This window comes from Geotrypetes seraphini, chromosome 15, assembly GCF_902459505.1.
Source record: "Geotrypetes seraphini chromosome 15, aGeoSer1.1, whole genome shotgun sequence".
Classification (NCBI taxonomy): Eukaryota; Metazoa; Chordata; class Amphibia; order Gymnophiona; family Dermophiidae; genus Geotrypetes; species Geotrypetes seraphini.
This window is the reverse complement of record NC_047098.1, coordinates 50,063,248-50,083,338: the sequence shown is the minus strand read 5'-3', so window position 1 is coordinate 50,083,338 and position 20,091 is coordinate 50,063,248. Positions and strand designations below refer to the sequence as shown.

Sequence of the window (20,091 nt, the reverse complement as noted above, 5' to 3'; positions counted from 1 at the left end):
TTGGACACCCCTGCTATAACCAATTCCTAATCCACAACTGAACTTTGCCACCTATCTCATGACACTTTAATTTTCTCAGGAGCCTCTCATGAGGAACTTTATCAAAAGCTTTCTGAAAATCTAGATACACTACATCATCCGGCTCACCTTTAGCAAAATGTTTATTCATACCTTCAAAGAAGTCAAGCAAATTTGTGAGGCAAGATCTCCCTCGGCTGAACCCATGCTGACTCTGTCTCATTAAATCATGTTTGTCTACATGTTCCACAATTTTATTTTTTATAATTGTTTCTACCATTTTGTACAGCACCGAAGTGAGGCTTACCGGTCTGTAATTTCCCAGATCTCCCCTGGAGCCCTTTTAAAAAATTGGCATAATATTGGCCACCCTCCAATTCTTCAGGTACTACAGACGATTTTAGCGATAGGTTACAGATCACTAACAGCAGGTCAGCAATTTCATGTTTAAGTTCTTTTAGTACCCTGGGATGTATACCATCCGGTCCTAGCAATTTATTACTTTTTAACATGTTGATTTGGCTCAGTGCATCTTCCAGATTCACCAAGATTTCTTTCAGTTCCTCCGCATCATCACTCTTTAAAATCATTTCTGGTTCAGGCAGATCTCTTACATCTTCTTCTGTAAAGACCGAAGTCTTTCCGCTATGGCCTTATCCTCCCTGAGCATCCTTAATGTTCTTTCCATTTATGGTTCTCCTCTGTACTTTAAAGCATTGAATTGTAGTTCTGCCCCTTTTTACCTTGTGTATTGATTAGTCTGTAAGTCTGTTTGTCTAACCCATTATTTTAAATTTTAAATGGTATATCTAAATATATGCTTATAGTAAAACTAAATAAGCGATTCATCAAACTAAAATAAAACTTGAAACTTTCGCTCCTTGATCATCCAACTGTTCCACAGATTTCCTCACAGGTTTTCTGCTTCTGATGTACCTAAAAAAATTGCTATGAGTTTTTGCCTCTTTTGCAAGGTTCTCTTCATATTCTTTCTTAGCTGTCTTTATCAATGCTTTGCATCTAACTTGCCAGTGCTTGTGTCTCTTCTTATTTTCTTCATTCGGATCCTTTTTCCATTCTTTAAAGAATGTTTTTTGGCTCTAATAACAAATGGATAAGAAAGCCTGGCTACACAGTTAAGAGCACAGACAGAAGGAAGTACAGCCAGAGACTGGGAAAAGATGGTTAGAAAAATAAAATCACTAGACAACAAAGGTAGAGGAAATGATTTTATTTTCAATTTAGTGACTGAAATGTGTCAGTTTTGAGAATTTACATCTGCTGTCGATATTTTGCACTGTTCAGGAAGAAATGCATTTGTTTCTATTTCTCTGAGGTTGTACTGCATCTTAGGGTTTCATTTGTATATATTGGTATTTTAGTTTGTGGTACTCTATTTGCCTAAGGGTTATTTTTATTCTGCATGTGTGACCAAGGCCAAATGTTCTGGTAGGAATGAATTTTGAGAAGCATACAGTGTGTTTTCTGAAGTTTAATTTTGTGGTTAACCATTATGTGTTGTTATGGAACAACCCCTGCGGAGTCCCCCAAGGCTCGCCACTATCTCCAACACTCTTCAACCTCTACATAGCCACACTCGGCACATACCTAGACAAATTAGACATAACCTCATACAGCTACGCAGATGATATCACCCTCATCTTGCCTTTCGACCAATCCACCAATGACACAACAATCAAAATACACACAACACTAAAATCAATATCACAGTGGATGAGAGACCACAAACTAAAGTTGAACCAAGACAAAATCAAATTTCTATTTCTAGAAAAAAAATCAAAACACCCTCCATAACAAACCTAGAATTAAACTCCATCCTATACTCCCTACAACCCAACCTAAAACTGCTGGGAATAATAATAGATAAGGGCTGCACCATGCAACGTCAAATCAGCAAAACAGTCCAGAAGGCATTTGCAACCATGTACAACCTAAGAAAAATCAGAAAATACTTCAACAAAGAACAATTCAGTCTCATGGTCCAAGCGCTAATCCTGGGTCTCCTGGACTACTGTAACAGCCTATACCTGTCATGCCCCACCTATACATTAAAACAATTACAAATGGTGCAAAACACCATTGATATAGATTGATATATTCATTGAAAAAATACGATCACATTACCACTGCTTACCAAGACTCACACTAGCTCCCAATACAAGCACGCATACAATATAAATTCTTTTGCACCCTATTCAGATCCCTAAATGGATCTGGTCCCAGCTACCTAAACAAACACCTTATCAGAAAAAACACTTCAAGACCAAGGAGAACACAGGCTCTCTTCACCCATCCCCCAGCATACAAAGCAAAAAACTATATGACGTACTACTAGCCACCAGAGCAGTGAAAAAGCTACTGACCAAGACGACCAACCACAAAACATTCAGGAAAGAACTGAAAACTATACTTTTCAAAAAATTTGTCAAATGAGCTAATCAACAACCATATAAATCCTCCCCCAAAACCCATTGCTCATACTAGTCTTCAATTCGTGTAAGCTCACTCTGTCAACTCTGTAAGCTTCCTGGGAATGCCCAGACCAACTCTTTTTTTAAACCGCCTTGAACTGAAAGGTATTGGCGGGATAAAAACACTAATGTAATGTAATGTAATATATGAAAATGAATGGAAAAATTGGTATTACAATTAGTACTATTATGGGGGTGGGGTCTGGGATTGGGCTTTTGGGCCCCCCAAGCAAAACGTTCTGCTGCTTATGACCTTTGCTATATGCAAGCTGCACCTAGAAACAAAGGACACAGGGGTTGTTGAACAGTGTAGCAGATCAGGGTATCTGATCTCCATCAGCATAAGAGAACGAAATACATAGGAATACATTTTTAATAACCATTTTGTGAGACAAAATTTTTTTACAACAGCCCCTCAAAGGAATACAAGTTTCAAGTTTCAAGTTTATTAGTTGGCTTGTTCAATCGCTTAATCGGATTTCTAAGCGATGTACAGTAAAATATACATTCATTGGGAAACAAAAACATTACATACACATAATTAATTATAATACAAACAAAAGGTAAGAGGGGATGAAATACATTTTTTATAGTAAAGAAAGAACATACAGGGAAAATACAAAAGGAAGTTGGAAAAACAAGAAAGAGCAAAATAATTCACTAAAATAACACTATAAAATAAAATTTAATTAATTTGCAAATGCATCTTTAAACAGAAAGGTTTTTAACTCGCTTTTAAATTTCCCAAACACCTTCTCCTCCCGTAAAAACATGGGAAGCGCATTCCAAATCTGGGGTGCTGTACATGAGAAGATAAATTGTCTTCTTGTACTAATAATTTTTAGCGAAGGAATTGATAAAAGGTTCCGTTCACTAGATCGTAAGATTCTTTTAACTGAATAGGGGATAAGTAACCTAAATAAAAATGCTGGAGTCTTATTTTCTAATGTTTTAAAAATAATTGTACATAATTTATGAGTAATTCTATGAATGACTGGAAGCCAATGAGCCTTTTTAAGGAGTGGTGTCACATTATCGAATTTTTTTAGATTTTGTTATTAATTTAATTGAAGCATTTTGAATTATTTGTAATCGTTTAATTTCTTGTAAAGCAATTCCTGTAAATAGTGAATTGCAATAATCGATTTTAGACATCACCAGAGAGTGAATAAGAATATTAAGTGCTTTGGGACAGAGGAATTTAGAAATAGATCGAATTTTACGCAACCTATAGAAGGTAGTTTTAACAATACTACTAATGTGATCATGATAATTAAGTTTATTATCAAAAATTACTCCTAGAATTTTAGTATTTCTAACTAATTGAAGAGGAACATTTTGAATCAAAATAGGAGCAACTAGAGAAAAACTTTCCTTCCAAGGAAAAAGCATGATATTTGTTTTTTTGATATTGAGGGCCAATCTGTTTTTGTCCAGCCAATGATACAAATACAACAATGCACTTAATCCCACCAAACACCGCAAATTCCCCCCCCTCCCCCCAAACCCCTCCCACCTAACAGAGAATGAAATACATAGGAATTTGTGTGGTGCAACCAGCGGGGAGGCCAGACCCTGTTCACTGTAAGTGAGGTGATACTGAGAGGGGCAGTACTGAGTTTCCCCTACCTGCTACAGCAGTAGAGGTACAACTGTCAGCAATATTTGGGGATGTTATATTGTATAATTAAGGCTCCATCATGTTTTGCTGCCTATATGGTTGGTACGGTGGATACTTGACAACCAATGCTCAAGCAAGGGTGTTTTGATTTCCTGCACCGTGTAGTAACTCACACAGCTTGTTAAGTTGTTCTGCACACTGTTGTTTCCAGTTGTTATCCACAAGATTCCCTAGTAATTGATACATTCTTGGACCCCTGAGGAAGGAGCGTTTCTTTGAAACACGGATTGTGTCTGGTCCGGGTTCAACAACCCTTTTGTTTTATGTTCATTTGTTAAAGACTTGACGTCTTGTACACCATTCCTGCAGTTTTTTCTTTTCTTCGATTCAATATACCACTACAGTTCTGTTGGATTCTTTGCTTGTGTTGATCTTTATCTGCCATCATTTACAATGTTACTGTTTAAGGCTTTAATTGTGGCCTACAAAGTCTTGTAAGATTTAGGACCACGATATTTGAAATCCAAACTCAGATGATAAATTTTAAAGCATTCTCTGTGTTCCTAAGAGCTGCCCTGTATCGATTGCCCATTGTAAAAGTTGAGAAATTTGGTTATGGCTGGAGGCAAGACCTTGTACTATGCAATTCCATGTTACTGGAATAAGTGGCCCTGTTGGGCTGCTAGCACTGTGAGGTGTGACTTAGACATGGTTATTTCAGGTTATGCAATTCCATTTAGTGGCCTAGTCATTCATGGGTTACTAATACAGTGATGAGATTAGTATGTTACTAACATTGCCTTGAAATTTAGGAATGCTGAGTGTGCTTTTATAAGTGTTTGTTCTGAAACTTTTTGATTTTGTTAAGAAGTATGTAATATGAATGTTTTAAATAAATCTGGCCTGGAATTCCTTTTTACCTGGGCCAAATTTTAACTTGTACGCAGTCATAGAAATTATTTTGTGCACGATAACTTTAACCCCCCCCCAAAAAAAAAAAAAAAAAAGAGGTACAATCAAGAACTGCCTTCAACAAGCCATATCTTTCATGCTTTCCTAGCCTTCTGTCAGTGCACAGGAACCTTGAGGTCATTATAGAATTACTCTCAATAGCAGGTTGAAAAGGAGCTAAGGAAATTGAACTAATGGGAACCAGCTTAACCTGCAGCTGTTCCCTCATGGAAGTTAATCTTCCTTGAGATGCCTTCGCACTCCCTCCCATTCTCCAGTCAGATGGCTTTGGACCTTGTGCTACTCAGCTCAGCCATTGTATGGTAGGCAAAGTTTAGCGCCTGCTGTTGCTTTCACTTGCGTGCTTTGCTTTCTTGACCAGGTGTATGTGCGACGAGCATATATTGCCTATGAACTGAATAGCGTGCAGCACCGCCAGCTGAAGGAGAACACATGTGTGGTGGAATTCCAGTTCATGCTGCCTTCATCTCACCCAAACAGGTTAGCTCCCTCCTTCTTGTCCTTATTCATTCCTCCAACTTCCTTCCTCCCTTCTTTCTTAAAAGCAGGGGCTTGGCTGTAGTTAAATGTATCATTTTTCATTATAAGAAAATATATAAGGCCCAATTATTTAATGCATTTCTCTGGGGGCAGGGCCAGTCACTGATTTTCAGTAGCATTATGCAGGTACAGATACCTCGGTGCGAACCAAAAAGTGCAGAGACGGTCTGGGAGCAGAGCTGGAAAATATCCAGATGGCAGCGACATCCAGCACTGATATCTGGATAACTAAGGACAGAATTAAAACTGTCCTAAGTTATTTGCCTAGTTTTACCTGGATATTGGCACTGAATATTGTTGTCAGGATGACGATGATGCTTGGCAGCATCCCTGTATATTCAGCACCAATATCTAGATAGAGACCAGGGCTGAATATCTAGGTATGTATTTAAGCACTGCAGATGATGATTAAAAGAAATGCCAACTGTGGAGATTTAATATTGACCAAATAAGAAATAGCCTAACCCTGATTCTCCTTCAGATTTAAAGGCTTGTCTTTTTTTGTTTGTTTGTTTAACAACTTTTTGGCGCAATCAAAGCCAACATTTGCCAAGAATCTGGTGGTATTTATTCATTGAGAAGCAGAAACAGAAGTGGGTATATATAACTTACACATTAGTCTCTTTCATAATTCTGTCATAAACTTCCCCAGATGTGCACAAACAGTCGTCTTCTTGTATGGAGCAATTTGTGGCTGCTTTGGCTCTCTTAGAGAAACACTTCTTTCTTTTGATGTTGTAGGATATCTCAAGAGGTTTGAAAAGTTTTTGAGAGGAAATCTGAGTGATTTCTACTTTTGTTTGTGAGGAAATTACATCTGTCTTTCAGCCCTTCTTCACATTCCTGGTCACTTGCAAGAGTTTTTATTTCTGTCCTTTGCTCCATTTCTCCCACATGTCTTCTCTTCCTTTCCCACTAGAAATCTTTCTGTGAGAGGCAGCATTTGCTGGAAGAAGCCAACTGCAGAAGGATTTATAGTTTGAGCAGAAGCCAGTTAAAATTACAGTAGACCCTTCCGAGTGAGTGAGGGGTTCAACCTGGTCCCACATGACTTTTTAAGTTGAAACAATTTTTATTGAACAAGCAAAAAAAGAAGGACAATGAATACAGTAGAAGATACAACATTTGTTCAAGAACTATACAGCAATTATCCATCGGTCCCAATAGCCCATCCCCACCTCCCACCCAACCCCTATCCCCCTATCCCCTACTCCTCACAACAACGAACCAGAATACACCAAGAAATAATAAGTTGCCAGAACAACCCAGCACAAGAGATGATGTAAGAAAAATGCTGCAGCACAATGAAAGAGTAACCAGCAATATAGTAGCAAAGAGCAAGTATCCCAGCCCTAACTGAGGAGGCCTGAACAAGACCAAAGCGAAAACTTGACATTCAAGGCCCTGGACTCTGATGAGCCCCAAGAGACAATGCATAGGACCTCCCCCCAAAAACAAAGCAGCAAACAAAGACTCAAACCAAGGCAAACAAAACAAACAAACAAAAAATACCGAGCTGGGGAAAGGCCACCCCAAGGCCGCCAACCCCTCACCGCCCAAGGCAAATTAAACAGGCAAGGTATTAAGGATCACACTACAGGCTCTTTGAGACAATGAGTATATATAAGAACCCCAGACCTGCAAAAAAACGTAGATTGTTGTAAGGAATTACGCACCCGACCCCTCTCAAGCAACATCAAAGCATGTAAACGGTTACGCCAAGGTCAATAAGAAGGAGTGCGATCCGAAACCCACTCCGCCAAAATAATTTTCTTAGCCACCAATCCTGCCTTTTGCAAAAGTAGCCGGCCAACACCAGGGGGAAATCGAAAAGCTTCATATTTTTTTAAAAGAAACCCCAACAGAGTGAGAGGGATAGAATAGCCTACCAAAAGCTCCAAATAACGGACCACTCTTCTCCAGAAAGCATGGAAAAAAAGACTTAGGAGCACCTGTACACTTCTTGCATTGCGCCAACTCTGTGAAACTAGAGGGATATATTTGAACTCGCATAGGATATGTGCGATGTAGCACCCGAAACTGGCACTCCCTGAGTTCAGCTGAGACAGAAAGGGTTAGGATACGCTTAATAAGACTTCCCTTATCTAAATCAGTCGGCCGCAGACCCAACTCTGGAGTCCAACAAGCACACAATGACTCCCACAACCTGGGCGGAGCAAGAAAGCACAGCGCTTTATGCAACACTGAAACGGACAGGCCTTCCTCCTCAAATTGACCAAAAAAGGCAAGGAGCTTACTCCCCAAACCCATCCTCAGACCTTCCACCTCCAAAGAGTGCACATAATGACCCAATCGTAAGTGAGCAAAAATTATCAGCAGCCGGAATCCCATCTTGAAGTTGAAAAATACGCCAAGTTGGAAGCATACCATCCGGAGTAAGAACATGCTCCAACACAGTCAAACCCAACTGGGTCCAGTGTTGAAAGGGAACAGAAGTCCAGCCCTGTGAAAACTGAAGATTCCCCTGGCTAGGCAGCAAATCAGATACCCTTGGTCTTCCCCCCCCCCCAAGCTAAGTACCAAAACTCTCCCAATATTGCATAAAGAGTCCAATAAAAGACTAGAGTGCAAGTAAGAAGGGAAGGACGATCGAGAAGCATGGAGCAAAGAAGATAAATTCCAGGGGTGATAGAAGGCCAGTTCATAATCAAAACAGGTATAGTCTTGTTGCTCCAAGATCCAATTCCCCAAATAGCGAAGTAAGCAGGCCTGATTATATTTCTGCATATCAGGAACACCCATTCGTCCCCTCATCCAAGACCCCAGCAAGTAACGAAAAGCCATGCGAGGCTTCTTCCCCTCCCCCCCATAAACCGAGATAAAAGCTGATATAACGCTCAAAGATCTTTCTGTAAAGGATGAATAAGCAGCACTTGTAGGACATAAAGCCATTTGGGAAAAATAATCATATTAAAGAGATGAATATGACCATGTATCAAAAGGGGAAAAAACTTCCAATTATCCAGGCATTGAGTAGTTTCAAAAAGCAAATGCAAGTTAGCCTACTTGATGGAAGAAGCTGAAGAAGTCATTTGAATGCCCAAATATCAGAAGGCCCTGTCTGCCCATTTCAACCGGAAGACTCTGGGCCAAGCATCACAAACCACTCGAATCATAGGGAGGGCCAAGGACTTATCGAGATTCAGCCGAAAACCATAAAAGTCCCCATATTTGGCCATCACCATCAAGAGAGCAGGCAAGGCCGTGACAGGATGAGTAAGATGAACAAGGAGATCATCCGCAAATGCCGACAATTTAAATTCCACCAGGCCAGTGGTCACCCCACTTATATCGGGGTTTTGCAAGACATCTCACACTAAAGGATCCAAGGTAAGAACAAACAGAAGGGGGGGGATAAAGGACAGCCTTGCCTAGTACCCTGCTGCATCTCGAAGGGTTCGGAGAGCAGCCCATTAACCCAAGTAGCCACCAAAGGCGAAGCATAAAAAGCAGAGATAGTGTAAAACAAAATCCATCAAAGCCATAATGGCGTAATGTGGCAAAGAAGAATGTCCAAGAAACCTGATTGAAGGTCTTCTCTGTGCCAAAGCTAACCAGCAGAGAAGGCACATGACGATAAGACACATATTCCCCCCCTCCTTCCCCCCCTCCCCCCACTTGGTCTCACTCTCTTTATCGCACTCCTTCCAACCCTACCTTCTGTCTTACCGCTACCTTTGCTAAATCCCAGTTATAGATTTCCCCCACGCCCCCCCTCTTCATTGCCTGTAATTTTGTTAAAATTTTGTAAATCCGTGTGTCACCACGGACCTAAACTAATGAATGTGAACCGCCTAGAACTTTACGGGTATGGCGGTATACAAGAATAAAATTATTATTATTATATTCCAGAGAGGTTAAAATGCATCTAATGTTGCACGCCACCCAATGATTGCGAACAAAGCCTACCTGAGGGTCAGCGATAAGATCAGGTAGAATACGGGCTATCCTGATAGCCAAGATCTTAGCGAAAAATTTTGCCTTAGTACTAAGAAGGGATATAGGCTGATAAGAACTGGGCAAGGTATCCCGGTAAGAACTGGGCAAGGTGGGATCCCGTCCCGGTTTCAAGAGCCCCATGATATGAGTATCACGCAAAAACAGTGGTAAGGACCCCCTTTCAACATATGCATTGAAGGTGTAATTTCCATGGAATGCAATTTATAAAACTCATAGCAAAAACCATGAGGTCCTGGGGCCTTCCAAAGTTTGCTAGACTGGATTACCAAAGCAACCTCCTCAGCTGAGATAGGAGCGTTTAACATTTGTTGATGATGAGCAGACACACAAGGAGTTTGGGTATTATCTAGATACAGCTCACTCGGCATCTCTGGGTCCCACATGACTTTTTATTACTACTACTACTATTTATCATTTCTATAGCACTGAAAGGCATACGCAATACTGTACATTTAACATGCAATAGACAATCCTTGCTCAAAAGAGTTTTATGTCCTTTCCAAACCCCTCTTACATTTTGGAAGTGTAGTGTCACTTGGAACCTTAAAAAATCATTTCCAGTGTTTGTCTTCAGACATCCTTTTCTAAAACATTTAGGTGAGATAGTGGTTAGCTTCATGGCTAGAAATCTTGCCTTCAGGCAGAGAATACCTTACAGCTTCTCCCAGGGCGAGAACTAGAATGGGGTGATCAGGGTGTTGCTCTGGTTGTGCTGTTAAATAGGGTGCAGACATCTGGTCTTTGGGGAGGAGAGGAGCTATATTTCATGCGGCACTGCTCTTGACAGTGGTGTAGTAAGTGGGGGGGGTCGGTCCACCCTGGGCGCTGGCACCCATCATCCTCTCTGACCCCAGCATCTTCCCGCATACGTGTGTCCCTTCCCTTCCCTCATACTTCTTTAATTTTCCTGACGCGAGCAGCATCATGAGCTTGCTGCCCGCATTGGTGTCTGCTCTCTCTGATGTCACTTCCTGGTCCCGCGCCCAGGAAGTGATGTCAGAGGGAGAACAGATATGACGCAGGCAGTAAGTTTGTGATGCTGCTTGTGCCAGAAAAAGGGAAGGGGAAGGGTCGGGAAAGAGTGGGGGGGAGTATGAAGAGGGCGGAGGAAGGGGTGCAACCGCCCTGGGCACCACTCACCCTCGCTATGACACTGGCTCTTGATGCTGCATCACCTAGTTTTGGGATCAGCTGCTTCTGACTCGTGTCTTAGAAGTAGTGGAAGGGAATCAGCGAGTGTTCGTGCTGTGAGCTGCATCTGTAGAAAAGCAATGGAAATAGAATTGGGCCTCCCAGCTGGCCCCATCTGGTCCATGTGCTCCCTGTAAATTTTCTCCTCTCTCCTCCTCCTCACTTTTCTTCTGGACTCTTCGGCCTAGATTCACTAAACTCGCCGATCTGGATCGTTGTTGGGCGATTTGTGGCCGAGTTTTGCCAAGTGACCGATTCACTACAGATTCAGCAAATGATCTGATCAGACGCACGCCCACAAGCGATCTCATGGCTCGCTGTAGAGTGATCGAGACTCATGCGCAGATTATCCTTGTTGTAGATGCCATTTGCACATGCGCTTACTCTTCACACAAGCGAGCTCAAAATAAAAGGGGAGGGATGGCTGCAATTTACTTGCTGGCCCTACGAGTGGACATTTTAAAAGGAATGATTTTTGTGAAGCCAGATTATGGAACAGAACACGCTTTAAACCCGTGGGTTAAAACCACGGGCTAGCACTGCACTTTTTGCAGAATAGAGGGAGTTCGTATGCATATATATTGATATGTTACAGTTTTGCAGTTTTACAATTTTATATTTTTTATTTTGATGGTTAGGGTTGTAACCTTGATACTGGGATTTCAGGGTGGCAGAGAGCAGGAGAGTCGGCAAGGACAGTAAGCGACTAGTCCTTAGCAGTCAGTTCATTTCAGATCTGCAAACCCAATCTGTGTTTCTTCTTTCGTTTAATGAATCGATGGCTTCTTACTCATGCATGCCATTTCCCCTCATTTGCATGGGCGGATCGGATCGGGTGGGAGATTGAGCAGAAGGTTAGTGAATCGGGTCGGGAACGATCGCAAACTGGGCGTGACGCGATCAGGACACCAAGAGTGAGTTTCGTGAATCTAGGCCTTTCTTTTCTTTCTCTTTACTCTGCCTGTAGTCTCTGGTATCTTACAACCCAGATCAACGAATCTAGTATGAAACCTCAACTGTTTGGCGTAGGAGATGGAGGTGCGAGTGGGAATGGGGAATGAGATTCCTGTAAATCTTTTCCTCTACATTTCTACTCTGAATATTGGGCCAGCCCACACCGTTACTGAAATGATATCATGTAAGAAGCTTTAGGGCCTTGGGAGAGCAAATACAGTGACAGGTGGGTGGAGAAAGGCTGTAAAGGTGGTGTTAACAGCTCTGGTGCTGAGGATAGTTGGACTAAACCTTTTCCAAGAGTTGATATCTTGGAAGGGGGTGAAGATGGCGGAGGAGACAGCTACATCCCTCCTGCCATGGCCTTCACCTCTATGGGTTCAATTTTTTCTGCCTGGTTTCTAAACCCCAGCCTTGTTGAAAGAGGAAACAAGAATCACAGAACCTATTGGTTACTTGAGGGGAAGGGTCTGTGCAGCAAAAGCAGCTGAATTTAAATGAAATGAGCTTCAGCTAAAATGCCAGGTGAAGTCTGTACTAACACTGGGACTGCATGCAGAGTGAAAGCAAGCTTACAGGAGAGGGATGAACTGCCAGCTCCGGGTGCACATTCATACACGGGCAGAAGCTCTCTCCAAACACAGGTGGCCTTGTGTATGTATGCTATCTTGGATTTCACATGAGCCTAGTGACCTGTTCTGGAGTATCTGTATTGAAGTTTTCACTTTTCCTAGATTTCATCTGTCGCCATGTTTTCTTTTCAATTTGAACCAGCAGTGTCCAAAATAGCCTTCAGAACTGGCAGCCTGCACTGTGATTGACCTGTGACACTAAGGGGGTCATTTACCAAAGGGTAACACACTAATGCTGTTACTGAGTTATCTTCTGCAAGATGCATTTTGTTTCTGTGGATATAATGCATGATAACTGCTTTAGTGCCAGCTGTTGGTAAATGACCCCTGACTGTGCTGTTCACTGTTGTCTTGCACTTTAAGTAGCACTTTGGCCTGGGGGCATCTTTTAATTCAGTGTATCAGATCCTCAGTCCTTTGGCACAGCTGTTGTTTTTTGCATTTGCCTACTCCTATGAATATCAGCCACTTGGTAAAGTGTCATGAATGGTCCTGTACACAGTGACTTCTCACTAGGTTTGTGTGACCAGGACACATCAGCTTTCAAGTTTTGGGATGTTCTTTTGATAGCAGACATGGGGCTTAATGCAGAAAGCTCAGCGAATGGTGTCTGCCATGAGCTTAAAACCATGCCATGCAGAAAGCTAATTTTATGTATGCAGAACTCTCGCACTAATTGGGGGGGGATGCCTGCTGGATACATGCGCGCAAAGGTTCAGCGGTAAACACAGCTCTTGATGTGCATGTCCAAAGAAGACGAAAGTCCCAACACATATGTGTGACTGTTCTGCACATAAATATTTGCACATGACATTTTTGCAAGGCTAATATTTATGCATGGGAACCATGCAAATGTGTGCTGGCTTTTTAATTTTTATTCAGAACACGCATACACGCATTGTGTGCTGTTGCCTCCCACCTGTGATTTAAATTTGTAGATATTGTTGTTGCCTGACCAACAAAAACAAAGCATTTTAAATCACAAAAAAATAGCATGAAATCTTCTCAACCAAACCTTCAGGCTTTCCTGGACCTGGCAAAAAATTTCTCATGTCGAACATGTCAGAAGTTACTGTATCCTTCGGTGCTTTATGGAGGAATACTTAATGGACTCATTACCGTTCATTTTAATGCTCTGCGCTCAACCCCTTTCTAGTGCAGTGAACATACAACCATGATAGCTTTCTGCATCGGCCTTGTGCTTAGCTGTATTCAGCGGAGGACTAGATACTGCCAACTGCTGGGTCTGACAGGTCTTTCTGGTGACCAGGTGTGCTTTGAATGTGTAAAGCTGAGCTCTGCCGTGTCCCATGTAAGCTCGGAGCTGCCAGGCCTCGCCTGCTTTAATTACAGTCTATTTATTACGGCTTTCGCTAACCAATCACTAACTCTGGTTGTTTGATTACAGAGGGAGCATCCCCACGCTCAACAGGTAATGTAATTTAGTTTTTTTTTCTAATTCAATCATGGCTAGCTAAGCCTTTTGTCAAGAATAATTGTGCAGGTGGGTCTGATGAGTGCAAGCTTCTAATAAAACACAGCAGTTAGCGGCTAATTCAAGCTTTTCCACTGGCCATACATTGCCTGTAATAAAGGGCATTGATGGGGGGAGGGAGGGAAAGAGAAAACCTCTAAATAGACTGATCTGATTGGCAAACTTGATTTTTCTTGTCCCAATGTTCTAGTAATTTATACTAGCTGCCAGTTGCATTTTTTTCAATCTAGCATGTGCTTACCTGTCTTATGGAGAGACTTGGTTTTAAAAAAAACCCCAACAACCCAGCAGTAATAAGTAATAAAATGCAGGATCAATCTCATGGACCTTTCTTACAGTTCTTTTTTTCTTAAGTTTCAGCAGAGTGCAGCTAAGTATGACAATCACTGATCTAGCTGTGAATCTTATTACACAACTTAAGAATGGGTCCAGGGAAAGGCAATTTTAAAAGCCATATTCATGGGTAAAATGTTGCATTCAACACGGAAATGAGCTTGTAGGAAGTTGCCCATTCAGTTTATATGCATTTTTTCCTGGAATAATTCTGAAAGTGAAAGCATACTTGGTAAGATTCAGACAGTGAAAATACACACTTAGGACCTGATTCTGGCAATGGCGCCATAAGTTAGGCAGTGGTAGGCGCCCTTCTGCCACCTCACTTAATTGTTTTAATTGGCGTTAATTGGTATGGTAATTGACCACGTCATTTAAAGTCAATTAAAAAATTCATTGTATAAAAAAATGTAGGCCCCCACAGGTGCCTAGAAAAATGGACTCCATAATCATGTCTGCCAAAGTGCCTAACAGCACCTAAGGTCAAAATAGGCATGGTTTACATTGGTTATGACCTTAAGTGCCTCTGTAGATGCAATTCTTATTAAACATAGGGGCATACGGTGGCGAAGTAAGGTGGAAGGAGCGGTCCATCCTGGGTGCCGTCTTAGTGGGGGTGCTGGCACCCATCCTTCTCTCTGCCCCCACCTCCCCCGCACATGCGCTCCTTTCCATGTACCTCTTTAACATTCATAAGAACATAAGAAGTTGCCTCCGCTGAGGCAGACCAGAGGTCCATCTCGCCCAGCGGTCCGTTCCCGCGGCGGCCCATCAGGCCCATTGCCTGAGCAATGGTCCCAGACTATCCCTATAACCTACCGCTACTCTTATCTGTACCATGTTTAGTCTTTCTGCAACTTCTTTCTCCTCCTTCACCACTCCCTTCCTGTCTCCGTCATCCAGCAGTCCCACCTCCTCCCTAACCGGCTGCTTCTCTTTAACATTTCTGAAGAATGGTTTGAAATTTTGTGCTTCTCTGGCTAGCCTCTCTTCATATTCTCTTTTGGCTTTTCTAACCACAAGGTGACATTCCTTTTGATACTTCCTGTGCTCTTTCCAGTTCTCCTCAGTTTTGTCCCTTTTCCATTTTTTGAATGAATTCTTCTTATCGCCTGTCGCTTTCTTCACTTTTTTAGTTATTCTTTAGTTTTGTTCGACTCTTTTTGCACCCTTTTCTGAATCTGGGAATATACAGATTTTATGCCTCCCTCACTTGTCTTTGAAAAAAGACCAGGCTTGCTCTACCGTTTGCCATATTTTGGAGGTGTTCCTACGTTTCTTCCTTACCATTCCCCTCATCGCTTCGTAGTTTCCTTTCTTGAAGTTGAAAGTTGTCGCTATGGTTCTCTTTCCCTTCGGTATTCCTACTTCAACTTTGAACTTGATCATATTATGATCGCTGTTTCCCAACGGTCCCACTACTTTCACTTTCTTCGCAGGTCCTCTTAACCCATTTAGGATTAGATCCAGAGTGGCACAACTAAATTTCATAGTACACAATTTAAAAGTGGAAAGGGCATGGGTGGGTCAGGGGCATGATGTTATAGAATGCACTGTTTGTTCTAAGCTAAGCATGAGTCCTCTAAGCACATTGCTACCAGTGGGGGAGTGGTGCTTCAATATTGCTAGATTCCTACACAGCTTGGCTGTCTCTCACACTTGAAAATGTGTAAGTGAAACAGCACCCCCTACTGGCAAGAGTGTAGGTAGAGGAACAGAATACAATAGGGTCATTTACGCACCCAATTTCCATTAGTTGTGTGCCAGCATTTACACCAGATTTCAGCAGGTGTAAATGCGGTACCAAAAGTTAGACACGAGATCCACACTTAGCTAGTACCGTGTTTCCACGAAAATAAGAAAGGATCTTATATTAATTTTTGCTCCAAAAAACGCATTAGAGCTTATTTTCGGGGATGACTTATTTTTTTCCATTTACAACAATCATCTCTCCCTCTCCTCCACCCCAATTCTTCCTTCACTTCTTCGAGGGAGTAAACAGGCAGATAGACAAGGGTGACCTGGTCAACATCGTATATCTGGATTTTCAGAGGGCATTCGACAAGGTTCCACATGAACGACTACTTCGAAAAATTACAAGCCATGGAATCGAGGGTGAAATACTCACATGGATTAAAATTGGCTGGCGGATAGGAAACAGAGAGTGGGGGAAAATAGACAATACGCGGACTGGAAAAGCGTCATGAGTCGAGTACCGCAGGGCTCGGTGCTTGGACCCGTGCTCTTCAACATATTTATAAACGACCTGGAAATTGGTACGACGAGTGAGGTGATTAAATTTGCATATGATATGAAGTTATTCAGAGTAGTGAAGACGCAGGAGGATTGCGAAGACCTGCAATGGGACATAAACACACTCAAGAAATGGGCTGCGACATGGCAAATGAGGTTTAATGTGGATAAATGTAAGGTGATGCATGTTGGTAACAAAAATCCTATACATGAATTCAGGATGTCTGGTGAAGTACTTGGAGAGATCCCCCAGGAATGAGACTTGGGAGTACTGGTTGACAAGTCAATGAAGCTGTATGTGCAATGTGCAGTGGCAGCGAAAAAGGCAAACAGAATGCTAGGAATTATTAAGAAGGGGATCACGAACAGATCGGAGAAGGTTATCATGCCGCTGTACTGGGCCATGGTACGCCCTCACCTGGAATACTGCATCCAGCATTGGTCACCGTACATGAAAAATGACATAGTACTACTCGAAAGGGTCCAGAGAAGAGTCTCTAAAATGGTTAAGGGGCTGGAGGAGTTGCCGTACAATGAGAGATTAGAGAAACTGGGCCTCTTCTCCCTTGAAAAGAGGAGACTGAGAGGGGGCATGATCAAAACGTTCAAGATAATGAAGGGAATTGACTTAGTAGATAAAGACAGGTTGTTCACCCTCTCCAAGGTAGGGAGAACGAGAGGGCACTCTCTAAAGTTAAAAGGGGATAGATTCCGTACAAACGTAAGGAAGTTCTTCTTCACCCAGAGAGTGGTAGAAAACTGGAACGCACTTCCGGAGACTGTTATAGGGGAAAATACCCTCCAGGAATTCAAGACAAAGTTAGACAAGTTCCTGCTGAACTGGAACGTACACAGGTAAGGCTAGTTTCAGTTAGAGCACTGGTCTGTGACCTAAGGGCCACCGCATGAGATGACTGCTGGGCACGATGGACCACTGGTCTGACCCAGCAGCGACAATTCTTATGTTCTGTTTCCTTTCTCCCCTCTCCCTCCCCATGTGCAGCATCTTTCTTCTCCTCTCACCCATCCCCTTGTACAGCATCTTTCTATTCCTCCCATCCCTCTGTGCAGCAGAACCCCACCGACCCTCCCACCGTGAGACTGACATATCGTACTCCCGAGGCCTACAAAAATAGCAGCAGCAGCAGCGCTCTGAATGAGCTGCTTCGTGGCCTTCCCCACCGGGGCCTTCCTTCTGCTGCATCACTGATAATGTCATCAGTAACACAGCAGAGGGAAGGTCCTGGCAGGGAAAGCAGCCTGTTCAGAGTGCTGCTGCCGCTGCTACTTTAGAAGGCTTCGGAGTGGAGGTATGTCAGGTCTCACCAGGTTGGGGCGGTTGCTGAATCGACAAGTCCAATTTTTTCGGCAAATCGGGCAGCACTAGTGTCAGGGATGGAGTTGGGGAGTGCCGGGGATATTTGGAGTGGCTTCAGGGGTTGATCTTAACTAGGGCTTATTTTGGGGGTAGTGCTTATATTAGGAGCTGCTTTTCAAAATCATGCTAGGACTTATTTTCAGGATAGGTCTTATTTTCGGGGAAACATGGTATTGAGCAAGTGCCAAATACTCTTTGCTGAGTACCGTCTTAGCACAGATATTCACGGCACTTAACTTTTGGCACCATTTACTGAATTCCCCCTACTTAATATGCCGGAATAAATTATGTGTACAAGTGTTACTTGTGTAAGACTCCAAATATCCGCACTGTTCATATAGATTATACGTGTGGCTTGGATGACCCAAGCTATGCCTTGTTTTTCCTGTCTGAATCAAATGTATAATTGTATGTATAGTGGCCAAATACTGGCACTTATATATATAGTTGATACGGAATTGTGACTCCACCTCTGGTCTGCTCCTTCCCCTTCCTCCTTGTGCATATTTGAAAATACTTATAACATTATATGTACCCAAAGCACAGTGCTGAATGTATAAACTGCTTTTTAAATATTGACCTAAGAGAATCCGATGGTAGGCCAAAACTTTGAGGCCCATCTAGGTTGCCCATATTATTTCTGGGCAGTGACTTCCCCTCACTTTGTCACATGTAGTGATCCTTGCACCCTGCCCCGGGATTTCTTGAGTTCCAGCATCCCTTCGCTCTTTTCAGTCCACTGACACACACTTCCTGTTCTTCAGGAAGATGAAAAGCTGAGGTGATCAGATCTAAACCTGCAAACAGTAGCTTTTTACAGTGGCTTCAGCTTTTCTGTTCCCTCCAGCTTGTCAGCATGGGTTTGATCCATCCAGTATTTTCCTGTTGGTCCAGAGTGGACTACAAGATGGGGCCCTATATGGCTCTCCTGCTTGTTTATTTATGCCACAGTGAAACAATCCTGTGCATGTTCTGGGATAAGTCACACACCCTGTAAATTAAATGCTCAAACAATGGTTTGATCTAACAGCTTATAGGGTAGAAGATGCATCTTCTTTAAAGCTAAGAATGTGTAGACTATCTTGGTCTTGTCCTAACGAATGGATTGAATTGTGCTTTAGAATGTCTTTCTCCTCCAACCTCAATCATTATGGAATGGTCCATGTGGCTAGTGTCAGCGATGTGCTTCTGGATACTTCCTTCACACCACCCTGCCAGCGAATGGGTGGGATGGTTTCTTTCCGGACTTTTGAGGACTTCGTCAGGTATGTGAAATGGGGATTTTTAGGACAGACTTACATTTGCTTCAGGTTTTATGAGATTCTTCGGCAGGTATCCTTTTTGCATGTTTTGTATGTAAGTATGTATGTATGGTGTAGTGTAGTGTAGTGTGTGTGAAGTTGGTGACTGCTGGGACCATGAGGCCTCTTCAGGGTCATCTGGACCTCAGAGAAAATAGAGCCATGCTATTTAACCAGTAGGAGGGTAATTCTATAAAGGGGTGTCTAAGGCATCTATCCCCCTACCCCCAATATTTAAAACACTAACTGTTGCTGGCTAAATTATCCCAAAATATTCATTGCCGGGCCATGTCCAGGTACTGGCACTGAATGTTAGGACCTAAATGTGGGCAGGCTGGACAGGAGAGTTTATAAGGGCATGGCCGATATTCAGCTGGGGCTTGCCTAAGAGTTATGCCACCCTGGCTGAATATTAGGGTGGGACACCCTGAGCCAGCTTTTGTACTAATGCCCCTCTTCCACAATCCAGTAGCTCCCCCAATATCTGAAGTCTTCACTCCTGACCCATGATCCATCTCAGGTCTTTACCCCCATCCCCCCAGTGTTGGTGAGAAAGGATGCCAAAATACTGAATTCCAATCCAGCATATTTCCCTCCCCACCCGCAGAGGGGAGGGAAGTGAGAGAGGGAGAAATACTGGACTGGGATTTTGGCGGACTGGGCCAGGGCCTCACCTGGTCCATAGGTTGAGCTGGCTATGGATGAAGGGACTGATTTTGGTGGAACTTTGCTTCTTTATTTTGCTGTGATGGTGATGGTGATGGTGATAGAGAAGGGTGATGGTGAATGGTGTGGTTCTATACGAACATCAAAGGATCTCCAAGGAGTCGAAAGTCATTCCTTCTCCTGAGATCATTAACTGGAAATACTAAGAGCAAAGGGGAAAGTTGTATTGTATTCTATAACAATAAATTTGTGCGCCTAATTCAT

General features: G+C 42.6%; 1 protein-coding gene across 4 annotated transcripts in view; it reads left to right on the top strand.

The window, feature by feature from the left end:
* The window catches only part of ACACA (acetyl-CoA carboxylase alpha), a 434,156-nt gene that overhangs the window by 192,301 nt on the left and 221,764 nt on the right, over nucleotides 1-20,091 (top strand). For 3 of the 4 annotated variants that reach the window (XM_033921832.1, XM_033921836.1, XM_033921835.1), the window contains exons 28-30: nucleotides 5,465-5,583; nucleotides 13,810-13,833; nucleotides 18,982-19,125. In XM_033921832.1, the coding sequence (XP_033777723.1) occupies nucleotides 5,465-5,583; nucleotides 13,810-13,833; nucleotides 18,982-19,125 (287 nt within the window). The remainder of the gene's footprint in view (nucleotides 1-5,464; nucleotides 5,584-13,809; nucleotides 13,834-18,981; nucleotides 19,126-20,091) is intronic. The other variant, XM_033921833.1, reaches the window with a different exon arrangement.